This window comes from Hemitrygon akajei, chromosome 1, assembly GCF_048418815.1.
Source record: "Hemitrygon akajei chromosome 1, sHemAka1.3, whole genome shotgun sequence".
Classification (NCBI taxonomy): Eukaryota; Metazoa; Chordata; class Chondrichthyes; order Myliobatiformes; family Dasyatidae; genus Hemitrygon; species Hemitrygon akajei.
Window position 1 is genome coordinate 186946486 of NC_133124.1, and position 20838 is coordinate 186967323.

General features: G+C 45.2%; 1 protein-coding gene across 3 annotated transcripts in view; it reads left to right on the forward strand.

The window, feature by feature from the left end:
• Positions 1–15744, forward strand: part of LOC140733257 (cell division cycle and apoptosis regulator protein 1-like) — a 55602-nt gene extending 39858 nt beyond the window's left edge. For 2 of the 3 annotated variants that reach the window (XM_073056390.1, XM_073056372.1), the window contains 9 exons: positions 494–685; positions 1627–1938; positions 4520–4637; positions 6049–6122; positions 7236–7385; positions 8882–9008; positions 10935–11126; positions 12408–12613; positions 15142–15744. In XM_073056390.1, the coding sequence (XP_072912491.1) occupies positions 494–685; positions 1627–1938; positions 4520–4637; positions 6049–6122; positions 7236–7385; positions 8882–9008; positions 10935–11126; positions 12408–12613; positions 15142–15171 (1401 nt within the window). In that variant the 3' untranslated portion in view covers positions 15172–15744. The remainder of the gene's footprint in view (positions 1–493; positions 686–1626; positions 1939–4519; positions 4638–6048; positions 6123–7235; positions 7386–8881; positions 9009–10934; positions 11127–12407; positions 12614–15141) is intronic. The other variant, XM_073056382.1, reaches the window with a different exon arrangement.
• Positions 15745–20838: the final 5094 nt, after the last annotated feature.

Consider the following 20838-nt stretch of genomic DNA (forward strand, 5'->3'; position numbering starts at 1 on the left):
CGCTGAACTGATTCCACAAACTATGGACTCACTTTCAAGGACTCTACTGCTCAGGTTCTCAGTTTTGTTTGTTTATTTATTTATCAGTTTTTAAAAAACTTTTTTTTGTATTTGTCACATTGTCACACCAACGACCAATGTGGTCTGGGGGTGTGCTGGGGGCAGCCCACAAGTGGTGCCAGTCTTTGTGTCTAGGCTTTCATTAGTTCTATTGTATTTGTTCTATGATTGCCTGCAGGAAAATGCTCTTTGCGTGCCAGGGTTTCTGTAAATTGTTAATTAAGTATGACTGAAATATATTCAAATAAAACTAGACCGAGAGTATACTATTCCCCTATGTGATGGCCTTGTTCCACCAGTAAGATTGTGGTTAATCTGATGGGAAGCTCAACTTGGCATGTCTGTCTATCCTTGGTTGCCTTTAACTTACTCATATCGTGAATTCATCTTAACTCTGCCTTATGTTAACTCGTGGCTGTTGTATTCCATGCAGGAAGGGGAGGCAAAGCAGCCCGAAGATTCCGCAGCTGCGCCGAAGGAAGAACCTCGCTGCCCCCTCCCAGCCGAGCCTTCTGTGATTGTCCGCCCCAATACCGCCGCCATGGGGGGCAACTTCGGCTGTGCTGTGCTGTCCTTGAGTAATCTGAGGAGCTATCGCATTGACTCCAAGGGCCATTCATTTGAGGTACTTGTTGGTAGATTGCTGTCCAGTCTGGAATATAACAGCATTTTTGTTTAGCTAAGTCATACTGGAATTTAGGCTGAGCGTCAGCTGCCCTGGAACAAGTTCATGGCGCAGAAGTACTTTTAACTTGTTCTAAGATCAATCTAACCCTTCCCACCTACATAGGCCTCCGTTTTCCGTCATCCATGTGCCTATCTATTCCCTAATGTATCTGCCTCTACCGCTACCCCCCAGCGGTGCATTCCATACACTCACCACACTCTTTAAAAACAAAAAGAAAACTACATCTGACACCTACACTTTCCTCCACTCGCTTACAAATGTGCCGCATTGTTTGTCACACATGTATTGAAACTTGCAGTGAAATACATCATTTACACCAATGACCAATGTGGTCTGGGGCTGTGCTGGGGCCAGCCCACAAGTGATGCCATCCTTCCAGCACCACATACCATGCCCACAAATTACTAGCCCTAACCTGTGTGTCTTTGGAATGCGGTCATTAGGAGAACATACGCACTCTTTACAGACAATGGTGGGAATTGAACCCCACTCGCCAGCGCTGTACGGCATTCTGAACTCCGGAATGCCCTGAGCTGCATGCTGATACACTACTGTACCACTCTAATTCTCTAAACCTTAGGCATAGTGGTTAGCACAACACGTTGCAGTACCAGCAACCCAGGTTCAATTCCTGTACATTCTCCCTGTGACCGTGTGGGTTTCATCTGGGTGCCCTGGTTTCCTCCCACAGTCCAGTGTTGCTGGTCGATAGGTTAATTGGTCATTGTAAATTGTCCTGTGACTAGGTTGGGGTTAAATCGGTTGCTGAGTGGCATGTTCCAAAGAGCTGGAAGGGCCTATTCAGCACTGTGCCTCAGTGAATAAACATTACCCACCGCCATGATGCTTTTTGTGAGCAGATTCTGTTTTGCTGTCAGGTGTTGTGGCTTGCAGAGCTCTTCAGCGAGATGCTACAGAGGGACTTCGGTTACACCATCTACAAGACCCTGCTGGCGTACCCGGAGAAGAAACCTGAGGAGGTGCCTGAGAAACCAAAGGCAGCTCCTGCCAGTCAGGAGCAGGAATCCAAGGATCAGGAGGACAAGGCGAAAGAACCGAAGACCGAAGGGGAAGAGACGGATGACTTGGTGGAGATGAAGGATGTGGAGGAGGTGAAGGAGACTAGCGATACATTGGCCAAACCCACTGCAATGGAGGAGGATGAAAATTGGGAATGGGAACTGACTAAGGTATGTCTGTTGAAGAAGGGTGGGGATGAGCCATGTGTCTTGGGAATCTCTATTTAAGGACTCCTTCTCATGATTTATTGCTATTTATTTATATTTGCATTTACACAGTTTGTTGTCCTGCACTCTGGCTGATTTTTCATTGATCCTGTGAAAGTTGCTATTCTGTGGATTTGCTGTGTGTTTAGGGGTGGAACTCGGAGTTGGTTGATGTCTGGTTATAATCAATAAGTGAGGTGGCTGGGAAAAGGATCCAATGGGAGACGGAATACACATCCGGTGGAAAAGTGAGCGAGGTCAATGCATCAGGTTTATGGTCACTGATACACTTTGTGGCAGTACTACAGTGCAGTCCATTGGGGGGGGGAAATTATGTTACAATAGGAAATACACCCAGAAGCCCCTTTATTGGGTACAGGAGGTACCTCCACCCTCTCTCATTAACAAGGTATTTTTGCCCGCAGAACTGCTGCTCACTGGATGTATTTTTTTGTTTCTCTCAGGAGGTAGGTACCTAATGAAGTGACCACTGAGTGTATTTCTGTATGTTCGTGGTCTTCTGCCCATCCGCTTCAAGGATCAAGGTGTGCATTCAGAGATGCTCTTCTGCACACCGTTGTAACTCATGGTTATTTGACCTTCCTGTCAGCTTGAACCAGTCTGGCCATTCTCCAGCCTTTCTCGTTTACAAGGCATTTTCACCCACAGAACTGCTGCTCACTGGATGTTTGTTGTTTCTCGCACCATTCTCTGTAAACCTGGGAGACTGTTGCATGTGAAAAAACCCAGGAGACGAGCAGTTACTGAGATATCAAACCCCGTCTGGCACCAACAATCATTCCACGGTCAGAGTCCCTTAGATCACGTTTCTTCCCCATTCTGATGTCTGTCTGAAAAACAACTGAACCTCCTGAGTTGCTGCCATGTAATTGGCTGTTTAGATAGTTAAACTAACAATCAGGCCACTGACTGTACGTCTAGTCATAACGTAATGCAGTGCAAATCCCTGCATGGCATACCTGGCGATTGTCAGCAAGAACAAGCCCGCAGCGGTCTGCAAGTAAATGCAATCCACCAAGCACACCAGCGACGGGAGGGGCTAGCCCCCAACCAGCTCAGACCCACACCGACTTCTGCAACTCCCCCCTGGACGGCTGCAACAGGCAACACCGTGTCTTGAGGGCCTTGTCCATGCTACAACCAAGCTTCCTTGCCATTGATCTCATCAAGGAACTAATGAACCAGACTTGCTGTATTCTACATTACCAATGTCTGACAGGGGCTTGTGATCACATGAAAAGTGTCACTCACTCCGTTTATTAGACTGCTCGCCATCTTTGCTCACCAACTCCCAGCGCCTTCCTGTGGTAGGTGGCAACATAGTCTGCATAACTGCAACTTCGTCGTTGCTGGGGTTACACCTGCTTATTTGATGTTGAAAACCAGCAGAGTCTTGCTATCATAAAATAGACAAAAGGGACAGCAGTTGCAAATTTGGTTGGACCCAGAGTGGCTGCTGCGAACTTGCTTGCCACCATCTTACTGGAATTCCAATTTTTTTTCATTTGGTTGCTATTGAACCTTGTTTCTTTCATACCTGTGACTGTGTGGCTAAGCACAGTTCCAATATCATGTTCAAGTTTGGTGATAACAGCACTGCTGTTGGCCAAAATCAAAGGTGGTTTTAAATCAGCATATCGGAGAGAGATTGAAAATCTGGCTGAGTGGTGCCACAACAACAATATCTCACTCCATGTCAGCAAGACCAAAGAGGTCTACAGGAAGAAGAAAACAGATATCCATGAGCCAGTCCCTTGAGAAACTTCTATAGATACATAGTGGAGGGTATCTTGACTGGTTGCATCATACCCTGGTGTGGAAACACCATTGCTCAAGAATGGGAAAGTTGACAGAGAGTGGCGGACACAGCCCAGTCCATCACCGGCAAAGCCCTCCCCAGCACTGAGCACATTTACTTGGTGCATTGCCACAAGAAAGCAGCATCCATCATCCAAGATCCCCGCCATGCGTGCCATATTCTTCTCGCTTTCATCGGGCAAGAGTTGCAGCAGCCTTGGGTCCTGGTTCAGAAACAGTTATTACACTACAACCATTAGACTCCTGAACCAGTGTGGAATACGTCTTTCACCACAACCTATGAACGCACTTTCAAGGGCTCTACAAATCATTCTTACTATTTTTTTACTTGCACAATTTGTCTTTTTTTGCACTTTGTCAGTCTTTGTTTATATAGAGCTTTCATAAGTTGTATATCTTTATTTTCATGCAAGTACCTGCAAAATGAATTTTGTGGTCGTATATGGTGACATATCTGTACTTTGATAATAAATTTACTTTGATTACGGATCTTAACTCACTGTGTTAAATTTTCATCTTTTTTTGCCCATTACTTTAAATTAACATATTTTATTGACCCTTTGATTGCTTCTGGTTAGAAGGAAATTTTTAATACCATCTCAATAGATTTTCAAGTAGTGTCTTACCAGTAATGTGTTTAGAATCTGACTGTTGCAGCTGTATTTCACTGTGTGGTAGTTAAATATCTTCCTCTTTCTGATCACAGCCAGAAGAGGGAGAAACTAAAGACAAGGAGACAAAAGGAAAGGAAACTGAGGCTGAAGATGACAACCTCCTACAGATGGATGATGTTCTCTTCCTGGAAGACAACGAGGAGGACTTCGGTGAGGAAACGTGACCCAAACTTGGTCCTTCAGAAGAATGAGGGGAATGAGAACTTTATAATTCCATAGTATAAAATTATGAAAGGCAGAGATAAGATAGAGCTAGGAAAGTTGTTTCCACTGGTAAGTAAAATTAAAACTACATTTTAATGATAGAGGGGAATAGATAGTGCTCATGAGTAGAAACTACTTTTCCCAGAGAGTCGTGAATCTGTTGAGTTCTCTGTCCAGGGAAGCAGTGGATGCTACCACATTGAAGATGGGGAAGCTTTAGAAAGAGTGCAGAGGAGATTGATCAGGATGCTGCCTGGATTAAAGAGCTTATAGTGTGTGGAAAGATTAAGCAAGCTACCTTTGAAGCTAAGGAGGAATGGGGTGACTTGATACGGATGCTGAGGCATTGATAAAGTGGATAGACTTCTTCCCAGGTTGGAAATGGCTAATACAGGGGGGCATAACTTTAAGGTGATCGGAGGAAAGTATGGGAGAGATTTCCGATGTAGGTTTTTGTTTATGTGGAGAGTGGTGACTGCATGCTGCACTGTTGTCGATGGTGGTAGAGGCAGGTACACTAGGCACATTTAAGAGATATTTAGATAGGAATATTGATAAAAAGAAAACTCGAGGTCGATGTGGGAGGGATCAGCTAGATTGGTCTTGGAGCAGTTTAAAAGGTTGGCACTTTGTGGCCAAAGGGCCTGTACTGTTCTATGTTCTAAATATATTTAAGACACAGAATGAGTTTTGTGTAGCAGGAGAATTAAAGGTTAAGGGGGGAAAGCAGGCAGGTAGGTGGAGCTGAGTCCATGGCCAGATCAGCCATGATCTTATTGAATGTCGGAAGAGGCTCGACAGTGCAGATGGCCAATTCCTGATCTTATTTTATATGTTCTAAACACTATACAACAGGCTAGTTTCTGCTGGACAGCCTCCTAGCCCAATGGAGCCATGCTTATAATGTGTGTGCTCGTTCTGTGGGTGTTTGTTTCCACTTACACCCCCAAACCTTGGGGCAACGTTTTAGCTCGCAGTGACAATACTGTTTATAACTTGCCCCTTAACGATACCAGAAAGGCACATGTAAAAGTATGAGGTAGCCAAAAAACTGCAGTTTGCAGAATACTGCGAGCGCAACCTCCTCCTCATCCTCTCCTGCTCACCTGTACTGTGTACTCTAGCCTGTGTTGTACTGTGTACCCTAACCTGTGTTGTCCTGTACTGTGTACCTAGCCTGTGCTTTTTCTGTTCTGGGCAAGTGAACAGAAGGAAAGGAAATTCTCACTATCTAATCCAAGATGTACCTATCCTGGGAGTGTTTGATGGGATAAATTACTTGTTTTAAACTGTTCACATTCCTCCCTTCCCCTGCACCTCAGGACTCTGTGACGATATCCAGTTTTACTTGCTGCAGGTATCTCCAATGCTGGTGAAAAGAAGCAAAATGAGAAAACCACAGAGGCTGAGAGTGCATCTGCTAAAGAAACGGTAAGGAGAGTGTGGTGTGCTGAGAAACAGATGACTGAGGAAGTAGGGGCCTGCTAGGGAACTGGTTTTGGGACTGTATTGGATGAGGTGTGAAGGAGTGACCAGGGTCTGGACGTGTCTTGGGAGGTTCTGGTATCTGAATGACAGCACAGTTGAACTGTAATCTTGAACTAGTACTGGCATACACAGCCTGTGCAGCAGCTGGTTAGCGGTATGGCAACTCTGCGCAGGAGGTGGCACCATTGGAGGGTGAGGGTCTGTCTTGTGGCACCGCTTGTAGACACGCTGCCTCACAGTGCCAAAGATGTTTAATCCTCCTGGTGCTGTTTGTGAAGTTTGCACATTCTCCCACATCCCATATGATGGCAGGTTAGAGGTCATTGTACTCCCTCAATGTTCCCATAAGACAGGAGCAGATTTGGGTCATACAGCCCAGCAAATCTGCTCTGCTATTCAATCATGGCTGATTTACTTTCCTTCTCAGCCCCATTCTCCGCATCCTTTGACGCCCTAACTAATCAAGAACCTGTCAACTCCCAGATTCTACCAGTCTCTCACACACACGACATAACCTTAGTGTGTGGGTGAGTAAGGGATGGGAATGTGGGGAGAATCGGAACTGAAGTTAGTGTAAAGATTCATGTTATTTGTCATGCGTACAGGGAAACATACAGTGAAATGCGTTGTTTGCATCAAATGAGTGAGAATTGTGCTGGGGGCAGCCTACAGGTGTCATCAGTCTTCTGGTGCCAATATAGCATGTCCACAGCTCACTAATCCTAACCCTTGCGCCTTTGGGCTGTGGGAGGAAACTTGTGTGGTCGTGGGGAAAACGTTCAAAGCTTCTTACAGACAGTGACAGGAATCAAACTGTGATCAATGATTGCGCTAACTTTTACTCAGTTAGGGTCAGTGTAAATTAATAATGGATGTCCAAGTCCAGTGGGCTGAATGGCCTATTTCTGAGTCTGACGGAGAATGCAGGGCAGCAGAACTGAATTTCAGTGAGAGCACACGGGTGGTGGGGCGGTAGCACAGGTGCTGGCATTTTCACTAGGACAGTAATAACTGTTTTTTCCTCTTTCTCTCTCTCTCTCTCTGTGTTAACTGTAGCAGGAAAAGGAAGTCGCCCAGGTGGTGTCGTTGCGCAAGGATGTGCTGCTCGCCTTTGTTTACTTCGACCGTAATCTGTGTAACTACCTGATGGAGAAGGATTTAGAGCTGATCCTCAGCACCCTGGGGCTGCACGTAACCAGAGCTCAGGTACCCCGTCTTCAACCAGCTGGACTCGGCTCCATCTCTCACACTCAGTCCTGTCTCCGGCTGTAGCCCCAGCCCCTTCACCGTCTCGCTCCTGATTCAGTTCATTTGTTTATCAGATGTACATCGAGCAATGTGCCATATGTGTTCACAGCCAACACACCCAAAAGCATGCTGAGGCGGCCCACAAGTGTTGCCACACATTCCAGCATCATTTCAACACGCCCACAATATTCAGCAAACCAACAGCAGGAAAACAAGCCCCTGAGACTGAACTTTAACTCTGAGTGGTTCCATGTCTGCATGGAGCCTCTGAATTCGACACACGCTTAAATTTAGCCAGGTCAAGGCTGTGAGCTCTTGATATTCCAGACGGGTTTTGATCCTGGGTTAGGTTTGGGTAATGTTGTTACACTTGGATTGCAGCAGCTTTGCCTCCAGGACACAAAAGCCTTTTAAACAGCTGTGACAGGTTTCTGATTTGATACGCAAGACCATAAGATACAGAAGCAGAATTAGACCATCTGGCCCTTCGAGTGTGGCTCCACTATTTCATCATGACTCAGCCTCAATCTCCTGCCTTTTCCCTGTATCCGTTCATGCCCTGACTAATCAAGAATCTATCATCTTCGTCTTGTATTACTTAAAGATTTGGCCTCCACTGATGCCTGTGCCAATGAATTGCACAGATTCACCGCTCTCTGCCTGAAGAAATTCTTCTTTCTCTGTTCTAAAAGGGTGCCCCACTATTCTGTGGCTAAGTCCTCTGGTCCTAGACTCTCCCACCTTGGGAAATACCTCTCCACATCAACTCTTATCAAGGCCTTTCACCATTTGATAGGTTTCAATTAGGTCTGAGAGATTCCCAATGGAGCAGGAGAGAGAATTATGTAACAGTTATATTTCCCCAACATGGGCATTGGTCAGACCACACTTGGAAAATTATGAGTAGTTCTCCTTATCTAAGAAAAGATGTGATGGTGTTGAAGAGGGTCCAGAGCAGGTTCATAAGAATGGTTTCAGGAATGAAAGAGTTAACGTATGAGGAGCATATGGCTCTGGGGGATCTTATAGAATTCTATCGAATGTTGAAAGACCTGGATAGAGTGGATGTGGAGAGGATGTTTCCTATAGTGGGTGAGTCTAGGACCAGAGGGCTCAGCCTCAGAAAAGAAGAACAACCCTTTAGAATAGAGATGAGAAGGGTCATCTTTTATCCAGACGGTGGTGAATTTGTGGAGGCCAATTTATTGGGTATATTTAAGCAGAGTTTGATAGGTTCTTGGTTAGTCAGGGCCTCAAAGGGTGCTGGGAAGAGGCAGGAGGATGGTGTTGACCTGCCATGATTGGATAACAGAACAGACTCAGGCCAAATGGCTTAATTCTGCTTCTGTGTCTAATGGTCATTATGACTAAAGCTGTGCGACTCCACAGTAATCGGTAAAAGGGAGTTTGTTCACTGAAGCCCGGGCTCAACGTGGCCTTTCCTTGCTTTACAGATAAAGCAGTTGCTGGGGAAGGTGTGCTCCCAGAACATGTGCCTGTATCGGAACCTTACAGATGGCTGTGATGGGGATCTGGTTAAAATGGAGGATAAAAGTCTTGTGACAGACGACATGGTGTTGGGTGAGTCAGAATGTGTGTGTGGGGGGGGGGGGGGTAGCGCTGACTGACTCCTTCATTACTGAATGGTCCATGAAACGTTACCTCATCAGCGCAAGAGGTGTTGCAGACACTGGAAATCTTGATTAACACACACACAAAACACTGGAGCATCTCAGCAGGTCGGTCAGCATCTATGGAGGGGAATAAACAGTCAGTGTTTCAGGCCACGACTCTATATCATTCAGCATGGTCTTGGCCTGAAATGCTCACTGTTTATTGATTTCCATAGATGCCGCCTGACCTGAGTGCCTCCACCATTTTGTGTATGAATGTTACTTCATTATTCATCTTTTGCACTATTTATTTGTGTAACTTTCAGTAATTTTTCATGCTTTGCACTGTATTGCTGCCACAAAATAACAGATTTCAGGGCATGAATCAGTGTCAATAAATCTGATTGCTGTTCCCGTGTTGCCTTGGGTCGACATAGAATGGAAACTACTACTGGCACCCATTGCATCATCTCCAATCATGAGATGACAGTGTTAAACCATTGCCTGTAAATTAGCAAACATGGCAGACGCACCTACTGGGTCCATCAGAGATATATGATCCTGTGGTTCAGAAATGGCAGAATCCACCTTGGTGATAAAACATATCAGCTCCTGCCTTGGACTTCAGCTTGCCTACCAGAGCAACAGGTCCCCAGCAGCTGCTCTCTCATCTGGTATACTGCGTCCGGTGCTCCCGGTGTGGCCTTTTATATATTGGTGAGACCCGACGCAGACTGGGAGACCGTTTTGCTGAACACCTACGTTCTGTCCGCCAGAGAAAGCAGGATCTCCCAGTGGCCACACATTTTAATTCTACGTCCCATTCCCATTCTGATATGTCTATCCATGGCCTCCTCCATTGTCAAGGTGAAGCCACACTCAGGTTGGAGGAACAACACCTTATATACAGGCTGGGTAGCCTCCAACCTGACGGCATGAGCATTGACTTCTCTAACTTCCGTTAATGCCCCTCCTCCCCTTCTTACCCCATCCCTGATATATTTAGTTTTTCTCCCTACCCCTCTTTTTTCCCCCCCTCTGACCATCACTCTGCCTGTTCTCCATCTCCCTCTGGTGCTCCCCTCCCCCTGTCTTTCTCCCTGGGCCTCCCGTCCCATGATCCTTTCCCTTCTCCAGCTCTGTATCCCTTTTGCCAATAACTTTTCCGGCTCTCAGGTTTACTCCTATCATTTTGCATTTCCCCCTCCCCCTCCTACTTTCAAATCTCTTAGTATCTTTCCTTTCAGTTGGTCCTGACGAAGGGTCTTGGCCCGAAACGTCGACAGCGCTTCTCTCTATAGACGCTACCTGGCCTGCTGCATTCCACCAGCATTTTGTGTGTGTTGCTTGAATTTCCAGCATCTGCAGATTTCCTCGTGAATACTTATTCAACTTTATTTTGTGTTTTATGTTTGTAATTAATTTGGATCACTTTGTAGAGATCTGTTTTCATTTTGACACGAAAGAGTCTTTTTCGTTCAGTGTCCAAAAAAACCCCAAATTAAATCCACTGTGATCAAATGTTGTAAAACAATAAAACATGAAAATTTCCAAGGGGGTTGAATACTTTATAATAAATTTACTGTGATCTTCTGTACTATTGCCTTTGTTCATTGAAAATTTGCATCCTTTGGTAATATCTGGAGGAATATCCTAGTAATATTGTGTGAATGGCGGGTGCGATTGAAAATCCATGGCTGTCAAATGACTATGACATACTTTTTCCACACTTTTACAACTCTTGTCAGTTGGGTTAGGAATTCTGGCTGGATTTATGTCAGTGCAACTCCCCCACTGGCTTCATCTCACCTCTGCCCCCCCCCCCCCCCTTTTACTCTCCTGCTTCCCAGTACCTTTCTGACAAGATGGGGTTTTTGTTGCTGTCCTCCCTCAGGTAACCAGCATCTTCTGCCAACAAACACCAACGTCACAGCAGTCAAGCCCCGGACACGGTCTGGAGACGGCAGCCTTGTGGAGCACAGTGGCAACATGGTCAATGTTGGAAACCTAATCCAGAAACTGGAGCGGGATGAGAGAAACCGTGCCGACATGGAAATAAAGCTGCGCACCGTGGAGAGCCAGCTGGGTAAGAGTCGTGGCTGGTGTGGGGTGATTCCTCTTGGCTGGATCTATGAATGATGGTTGGATAGGAAACGGGTGATTGTGATCAAGATCTGGGGGTTTGATGCAGGCAGATAGGAGTTGAGAGTTGGGTTGGTCTATATTTACTTATTTAGTGATACAGCACAGAATAGGACTTTCCAGTTCTCCACGCCATACTGCCCCAGCCCAGCAACCCCAAGACCCCGATTAACCCCAACCTAATCACAGGACAATTGACAATGACTAGTTAACCTCCCCAGTACATCTTTGGACTGTGCGAGGAAACTGGAGCACTTAAGGAAACCTCCCTTAACATTCCATGGGTCTCTCAGAGACTTCCTACAGAACGGTGCCAGCATAGGACTCCGAACTCCAGAACACCATGGGCTGTAGGAAGGGGGTTTAAAATTGAATTGAACCGTTAGTGGTCTCCTGTCTCACCGTTCAGTGACTTTATGTGTCTGTTTTGCAGGCAATGATAGCACGTAGTATAGCGATTAACGTAATGATCAGTGTCCTGCACGGTGATGGGCAGGGCTTGGTGAGGGGAGTGGATCTGGTATTGGAGGGGGTGGGGGGGGGTTGTGGATTACAGGCAGTGTCCAGCATTGCATGGGTATTGTCTAAACTGTACAAGATGGATCAGAGTGCAGCCAGGGCCTGGTCGGTGTTGGATGCTAATACTGTTAAAATGGCAAGGTTCTTCAGAAGTGAAGAATGAGGCATAAAACTTGTTGCTTACAATCATTAAATGTTACAAGAGCAAAGATGAAGAGGTATCAAGAGAACAAAGAAAAATTAGACTATAAAATGTGGTCACCTCTTACTAAGACTAGAATTTTTTTTAAAATCTAATGATAACAATTAACCTATAAAGTAGCCAGATTCATGTCGCATGACATCTGCTACAGAAAGCTAAGAAATTTCTTAAAATACAGAAGCAGCTGTGCTAGAATTGATGGAAAATTCGCTGAACAATTATATGTATATGGGTGATTATATATTTAAAAAAAACAAGCAAGCACAGGGATGTTAAAACCTACAAGAAAAATAACCATTCTACCCCCTAATCCAACACTGGTAAAAAAAAAATGGAGCACGGGCAGTGTGGTGAATATGGTATATGGGCAGAGAGCAGCACTGGAAGGGCAGGGTATGAGTGTTGTTCAGAGTGTAAAGAGATGGGGTACAGTGCCCGGTGTGGGGAGGATTCTTAGTGGTATTGGGCAAGGACTGATGGTGTTTGGTCTATCTTCTCTTGCAGCTGAAGCCATGGGGAAAGTGTCTTCGAACGACACTGTGAACAAATCCTTGACTTCCAAGATAGAGGAGATGCAGAAGCAGGTGTCTGAGCTGGAGGATCGGGTCAAATCGGCCGAGAAACTGAAGATCTTCTACGAGCTGCGTCTCCAGGACAACACCAGGAATCTCAACTCCATGCTGGAGGAGATTCAGCGCATCATCAAGAAGGTAGAGTCCTCAGTAGTTACTGGAAATATCACATATCACCTTCCCCATCCACTGTCCCTACCTCTCCTCAAGCACTTCAACTGAATGCATGTCCACACTTCCCTGATCTTTGCCTGACCTTACCCTGAGATGCAGTTGACTTAGGTATAATTTGATTAACAAATATTTAATGTTTTTTTTGCTACAATGAATCATACATCATGGGATGTGTCATATTTATTTAACTTAGACATACAACGTGGAAAATGCCCTTCTGACCCTTCAAGCTCCACAGCCTAGCAACCTCCAATTTAACCCCAAAATAATGACAGGACAATTTACAACGACCTACTAACGGGAACGTATGGACTCTGGGAGGAAACTGGATGATCCGGAGAAAACCCACACATTGCACGGGTTAAACTTCCAAACTCTCATGGATGACATCGGAATTGAAGCTGTAATCACATCACGCTAACTGCTGCGCTACTCTAGTACCTGATATTAATTTAGCAATACAGTGTGGAATAGGCCCTTCTGGCCACACCACAGCCCCGATTAACCCTAACCTAATCACTGGACTATTTACAGTGAACAATTAACCTACCTGCTGTGGGAGGAATCTGCATTCCATGGGGAGGACATACAGAGACTTCTCACAGAACCGCACCAGAATTAGACTCCAAAATCCAGTACGCCCTGAGCTGTGGCACCCAGAATCGGATATAACACACCGAACCAGGGTGGGGGGGAGGGGGGTGGTTTGTGCGGTAGCTTAGTGTTAATTCTGTTACAGATTAATGCTGGTACCTGAATTTAATTCCCACCACTCTCTATAAGGAGTTTGTACCTTCTCCCTGTAACTGTATGGGTTTCCTCTGGATGCTCTCAGTTTCCTCCCACCTTCCAAAGATGTACACTTTAATAGCTTTATTGGGCAAGTGGGTTTAATTGGGGTTGTTGACACAGAAGGGTCTGTTACTGTGCCGTGTCTCTAAATTTAAAAAATCATGACATGGCAGAATCCCATTATGTATTTCACTCAACTTCAATTTACAAAATTTTGTCTAATGAGGGAAGTGTTTTCCAGTAATACTTGCTTTCCCTCGTTTGAGGAATGGATGGGCTGAGGTGTGGTGGAGATCCAGGGTCTGTCCATGAGATCGACAGATTGTGTAGGAGAGAGTCAGTGTTCCCTGTGCCCATCCCATGTTGGTGTCTCCATGCCAGGACCCCTTTGGGATTCTGTGTTCTTTGATCAAAGGTGGCGTTCCTCTGCAGCATTTGCTCTCTGGCACGGATTCTGTGTAGGTGTGTAGGGGAATGCCTTGAGGTGAAGGGTTTGTGTTCGGGGTTCTCGAGGGTTCTTTGCTATCCAAGTAAAGCTCAGCTGTCTACAGTTGCAGTAAACAATGATCATCCTGTGGTTAAATAGGTGAGACTCCCTGTTTCTCTGGATGGCCCCCACCATTCAGCCATGTTCTCTTCTCATTGCGACCATCAGGCGGGAGGTATAGAAGCCTTGGGTCCCGCATCACCAGGTTCAGGAACAGTTATTGCCCTACAACCTTCTGAACCAGTGTGAATAACTTCACTCATCACAACTCTGACCTGATTCCACAACCTACAGACTCACTTTTAAGGACCCTACAACTCATGTTCTCAGTATTATTTTTATTTACATGATTCGTCTTCTCAAAACTGATTAATAAACTCAAGACCTTGGCTTCAATATCTCCTTGTGCATTTGGATCCTCGATTTCCTCACTTGTAGACCCCAGTCAATTCACAATGACAACATCTCCTCCACATTCTCCATCAGCACAGGTGCACCACAAGGCTGTGTGCTTAGTGCCCTGCTCTACTCGCTTTACACTTATGACAGCTCAAAGTTGGTGACAAATCAGCATATAAGAAGGAGATTGAAACTTTGGCTGAGTGGTGCCACAACAACCTCTTACTCAATGTCAGCAAGACCAAGGAGCTGATTGTCGACTTTAGAAGGAGGAAACTGGGGGTTGCTGGACCAGTCCTCATTGGGGGAATCAAAGGTGAAGAGGGTCAGCTTTGACAAACTTCTGTAGATGTGTGGTGGAGAGTATATTGACTGGTTGCATCACAGCCTGGTAGAGAAACATGGTCTCTTCATGTTCCTGATCCAGGCCATGGTCTCTTCTCACTGCTCCCATCAGCAAGAAAGTGCGGGACCCTCAGATCTGTCACTGCCAGGTTCAGGAACAGTTACTGCCCCTTAACCTTCAGACCTTTGATCCAGTGGGATAACCTCATTCAACTTCACTTGTTCCCACAACCTATGGACTCACTTCATCTCATGTTCTCATTGTTTGCCTATTTATGTATGTATGTATTTGCACAGTTTGTTGTCTTGCACATCAGTTTGTCTGCCCTGTTGCAATCTATCATTGTTTCTATTATGATGCTTGGATTTACTGAGTATGCCTGCAAGGTTGTATGTGGTGACATATACTGTACGTACTTTAAAAATAAATGTACCTTGAATTTCACTTTGACTTGTTTTTCTTTTTCAGAATAACGCTTTGACAGAGAAGGACAAATGAGGCGCTGGTGACTGAAAGAAGAAATCCCTGATAGAATCCATTCACTTCCCACCAGATGTAGTGACCTGTGTGAACCCTTGCTTTCCTTATCCTAACAAACACAAAGTGTCTCAACCTGCAACTTTATCAAAGTGTGCTGTTTGATTTCTGCGTCGGCCTGTGCACTGTATCCAGGATGTACAATTGAGGAGCAGCAATTGATGTGTGTATTGGTGTAACCATCCATGTCTAAGCCATATCCTCAGTAGGGCGTGCTCTCTCCCCAAACCCCTACCCGTCACCCCTGTTAGTATTCTGGCAAACCTGGGCAAGTACAGCCCTTTCCCCTCTCCATCGCAATGTGCCGGCCTGCTGGAGCGCACCATTCCTTGCACAGACTACTGATCGCTGTGGGATCATTCATGGGACACGCCCTGTTCCAGTTCTTCCTAAGATTGAGGTCTGTGGGAATGGATCCCACTGCCCCCCCCCCCCCTTCCTTTAGATGCCTTCTTTCTGGACCTTTGACCACCCCCACCCTTCTGTCAGGATGTCAGTGTTTACAGTATAAAGGTTCTTCATTTTTAAAACTTACGGAGTGTCTTGTGCCTTTTATTCCTTGTCTTGTCAATCTTTACTGAGAATACTATGGGCACATTCCTATACCCCTCTCTCCCCTTTTGCACAGCTGAGGAGGGTATTTGGCCAGCCTTTTCTCTGAAAGAGCATTCATAGTCATCACATGTATATTGAAACACAGTGAGGTGCCTCATTTGTATTAATAGCCAATACTGACCAAGGGGCAGCTCAGGTGTTCTTACATATTCTGCACCAATATATCATGCCCACAATGTTCTGTAAAACAACAAAACACCCTCTCCCACCCGCAGACAGACATGCCTCCAGCACTAGAACAGGCTGCCTCTGATTCCCAGACTCAGCCATGGGCCCTCCAATTCTCAGATGCAGACATTGGGACTCTGACCTCCAGACTAGCTGTCAGGGGCTTGCCAAGCCGCTGGACTTCAACCTTCAGCTTTGTGCTCAAAGCTTCACTGACCTCTAGCTAACAATCCCAGGAGTTGCTGATCATGGGTTTGACCTGCAGTCCTCAGTCTCCAGATTTTCACAGACCTCTAACCCCGGTGACACCGTCCCTCTTGACTCCTGCCCATGCAGACCACTGACCTTGAGATTACTGATCTCAGCACCATGGGAGCCCCAGCCTTTGGCCACAAAGGACTTCAGTGTGACCTCCAAAACCGGTTAATTTCATTTACTGCTGCTGACTTCTAATTCCCTACACTGTCCCTACCATCCCTATGAACCATAAAAAAGAAAGTCACTTCTGTGCCACACCTTCGATGGACATCATAGTCATCTTCACTGTGGCTGCACCAGTTTTCAGAGCTTCCTGATGCTGGACTGTTGTAGGAGTCCCGTCTCCACACGTCTGGCAGCTTCTGGACACAGCAGAGACTGCCATACATTCAGATAGTAATGTCCTAGCGTAATTAGTGTATATGGTGCCCATGACTACATGCACGGGAGCACAGAGTTCTGTCACTGTTAATGCAAAAATATATATGTCTTTCATATAATTTGTTAATTTGTTTTGTGATCTTTCAACAGAAGTATGGCAGCATAATGCTGGCCACCCTGTGTTCAATTCCTTCCACTGTAAGGAGTTTGTATGTTTCCCCTGTGACTGTAGGGTTTCCTCTGGGTACTTCTGCTTGTTACTTTGCTGCATCTCTAAAAGAATAAATAAATGCAGTAGTTCAAAGGAGGATTAGTGAGACTTTAGAAATCTGATGCTGGATGGGAAAAGAGCTATTCCGAAAACATTGAGTATGTGTCTTCATGAGCCTTATCTCCTACCTAGAGGTAGTAATGAGAAGAGGACATGTCCTGGAGGGTGTATACTGATGTATACTGCCTTTTGAAGATGTGCCTGGGATAGAGCTGGATGGGTCCACAACCCTCTGCAGCCTCTTGATCCTGTGTGCTGGAGGTTTCATACCAGGTGGTGATGCAAACAGTTAGGATGCTCTTCATGCAGAGGTTGATAGTCTTTGGTGATAACCAAATCTCGAAACTTGTAATGAACTGGCATGCTGGCTTCATCATATCAACGCATTGGGCCCAGGATTGATCCTCAGGAGTTGACACACAGGAACTTGAAGCAGCTCACTTTCCACAGCTGACCCCTTGATGAGGACTGGTGTGTATACCCCCAACTTCTTCCTGAAGTCCATAATCAGTTACTTGGATGTTCACTGCAAGGTTATTGTGACACCACTCAACAGTTATCCGATTCCTGTAGGTCTCGGTCTGAGATTCTGCTGACATCATCGGTAAATATATAGGTGGCATTTCCATTGTGCTTTGCCACATAAACATGGGTGTAGAGAGTAGAGCATTAAGCGAAGCACACATTCATGAGGTATGCTGGTGTTGATGGTCAGCAAGATGTTTTTACTGATCCCTACTAACTAATCTGCTGAGGAAGTCAAAGATTCATTTTTTTAATTAAAAATAAACTCAAAACATTATTTATCAAAATATACCTTGCAATACCTTTTCATTCTTATTTTCATAATCAATGTGTTAAGTGGTATATATATTTAATTAAGACCAACAAGACTTGCTACTCATGTTCTGTAGCCAGAGGCGAGTGAATCTGTTGAATTTATTGTTACAGGTGGCTGTGGAGGCCAAGTCATTGGGTATATTTAAAGATTGGTTGAAAGATTCTTGAGCAAGTAAGAGTGTCAAAAGGTTATGGGGAGAAGGAAAGTGAATGGGGTTGAGAGGTATAATAAATCAGCCATATGGAATAGTGCAGCAAAATTCATGGGTGTTTTTGGTGCCCCTACCCCAGGGTGGTACACTTCCTCACCCAACCCAACCTCTTCCCATCCTTTCGTGGAGAAACACTATAGTCTGGTTCTTCCCTACCAAGTTCTTGCGGTGGCTGCACCAAGCTTCAAGTTTGTCCCTCAGCCTGTACTCTGCAACTGGTGATGTGCCAGTCGGCAGCATTCCTCTACGGGCATGTCCATGTGCTGGACTGACAAGTTTAGGACAAAAGTCAATGTGGTTAACAATACATGAAGTGCAGTTAAAATAAATCAGTTCCAATCACAATTACAACACACAAAATACAGGTCAGGCGTCGTCTATGGAAAAGAGTCAACAGTCAACGTTTCTGGCCAAGTAGGCTCTTGATATTGCTGAGTTCCTTATGGATTTGCAGCATCGGCAGACTTCCTCGTGTTTCTGCTAACCACTTAGCAGCTGGTAAGTACATTGTACCTAAGCAAAGTTCCTGGTTACTGTGACAACACATCCGACTCTGAAGTCCAATTTGACTGTGCTAATAAAGATTACGTGGATGATGGGAAAGGTATATAAACTTTAACAGAGTTAATATGGAAAAGCTGTTCCACTTTACAATGAGGTCAGAGACTTGAAAGACTGGCCAAAGAATTTTTAAAATCCTTGTTCTGCCCAATGAATGGTGTTTGGAACACAGGAGGTAATTACCAAGAGTTCTTTGTGGCGGAAGATTTCATTGCAGTGTCATTCCATTCCCGTAACGTGCAAAAAATGATTCTGGAGATGAGAGGGTTAGCCTATGAGGAGAGATTGGGGAATACAGTATGCTCACTAGAATTGAAGGGATATATAAGATGTAGATAGGAAAGATTTTTCCCCTCTGGTATTAGGTAATGCAATCACCAGAGTCCAGTATGTTCTCCGAAGGGGTTGTTTATTGGTACGTCCTCTGGTAAGTGTAGAGGCAGATCCAGGATCATATATTTTAGTGATGTGGGCAAGAGCAAGTGGTAGATAAGACTAGATTAAGGAGACATAGCCTCAAGATTCAGGGGAATAGATTTAGAACAAGGGTGAGCAGGAACTGCTTTTCCCAGAGATTAATGAATCTGGAATCCTCTGCCCAAGAGGTACGAATGCAAGCTAACTAGGAATATAAATGAAGATAGCAAAAGCTTTTTTAGGTATGTGAAGAACAATGTTGGGCCCTTGAAGAATGAATTAGGTGAAATTGTTATGGGAAACAGAGAAATGGCAGAAGAATTTAATGAGTACTTTAGATCTGTTTTCACTAAGGAAGACACAAGCAATCTCCCAGATGTATGGATGGGCCAAGGACATAGGGTAACAGGAAATGAAACAGATTGACATTAGGAAGGAAACGGTGTTAAGAAGACTGATGGGACTGAAGGCTGACAAATCCCCAGGTCCAGATGGTCTGCATCCTAGGGTACTAAAGGAGGTGGCCCTGGAAATTGCGGATGCATTGGTAATCATTCCCAATGTTCCTTAGATTCAGGATCAGTTCCTGAGGATTGGAGAATGGCTAATGTTATCCCACTTTTTAAGAAAGGAGGGAGGGAGAAAACAGAGAACTATCGACCTGTCATCCTGACATCAGTGGTGGGGAAGATGCTAGAGTCCATTATTAAGGATGAAATAGTGGCATATCTAGATAGCAGTGATAGGACTGGACTGAGCCAGCATGGATTTACCAAGGGTAAATCATGCTTGACTAATCTGTTGGAGTTTTTCGAGGATGTAACCAGGAAGTTAGACGGGGGAGATCCCGTGGATGTAGAGTACCTCGATTTTCAGAAGGCATTTGATAAGGTCCCACATAGGAGATTGGTGGGTAAAATCAAAGCTCAGGGCATCGGGGGGAAGACATTGACATGGATAGAAAACTGGTTGGCAGATAGAAAGCAAAGGGTAGCGGTGAATGGGTGTTTCTCGGAATGGCAGGTGGTGACTAGTGGGATGCCACAGGGCTCAGTATTGGGACCACAGCTGTTTACAATTTACGTCAACGATTTGGATGAAGGCATTGAAAATAACATCAGCAAATTTGCTGATGATACTAAGCTGGGTGGCAGTGTGACGTGATGAGGATGTTAGGAGAATTCAGGGTGACTTGGATAGGCTGGGTGAGTGGGCAGATACTTGGCAGATGACGTTTAATGTGAATAAGTGTGAGGTTATCCACTTTGGGAGTAAGAACAGGAAGGCAGATTATTATCTGAACGGTGTAGAGTTAGGTAAGGGAGAAATACAAAGAGATCTAGGAGTCCTTGTTCATCAGTCACTGAAGGTGAATGAGCAAGTGCAGCAGGCAGAGAAGAAGGCTAATGGAATGTTGGCCTTTATTACAAAGGGAATTGAGTACAAGAGCAAGGAAATCCTCTTGCATTTGTACAGAGCCCTGGTGAGACCACACCTGGAGTATTGTGTACAGTTTTGGTCTCCAGGGTTAAGGAAGGACATCCTGGCTGTTGAGGAAGTGCAGCGTAGATTCACGAGGTTAATTCCTGGGATGTCTGGACTGTCTTACGCAGAGAGGTTAGAGAGACTGGGCTTGTACATGCTGGAATTAAGGAAATTGAGAGGGGATCTGATTGAAACATATAAGATCATTAAGGGATTGGACAAGATAGAGGCAGGAAATATGTTCCAGATGCTGGGAGAGTCCAGTACCAGAGGGCATGGTTTGAGAATAAGGGGTAGGTCATTTAGGACAGAGTTAAGGAAAAACTTCTTCTCCCAGAGAGTTGTGGGGGTGTGGAATGCACTGCCTCGGAAGGTAGTGGAGGCCAATTCTCTGGATGCTTTCAAGAAGGAGCTAGATAG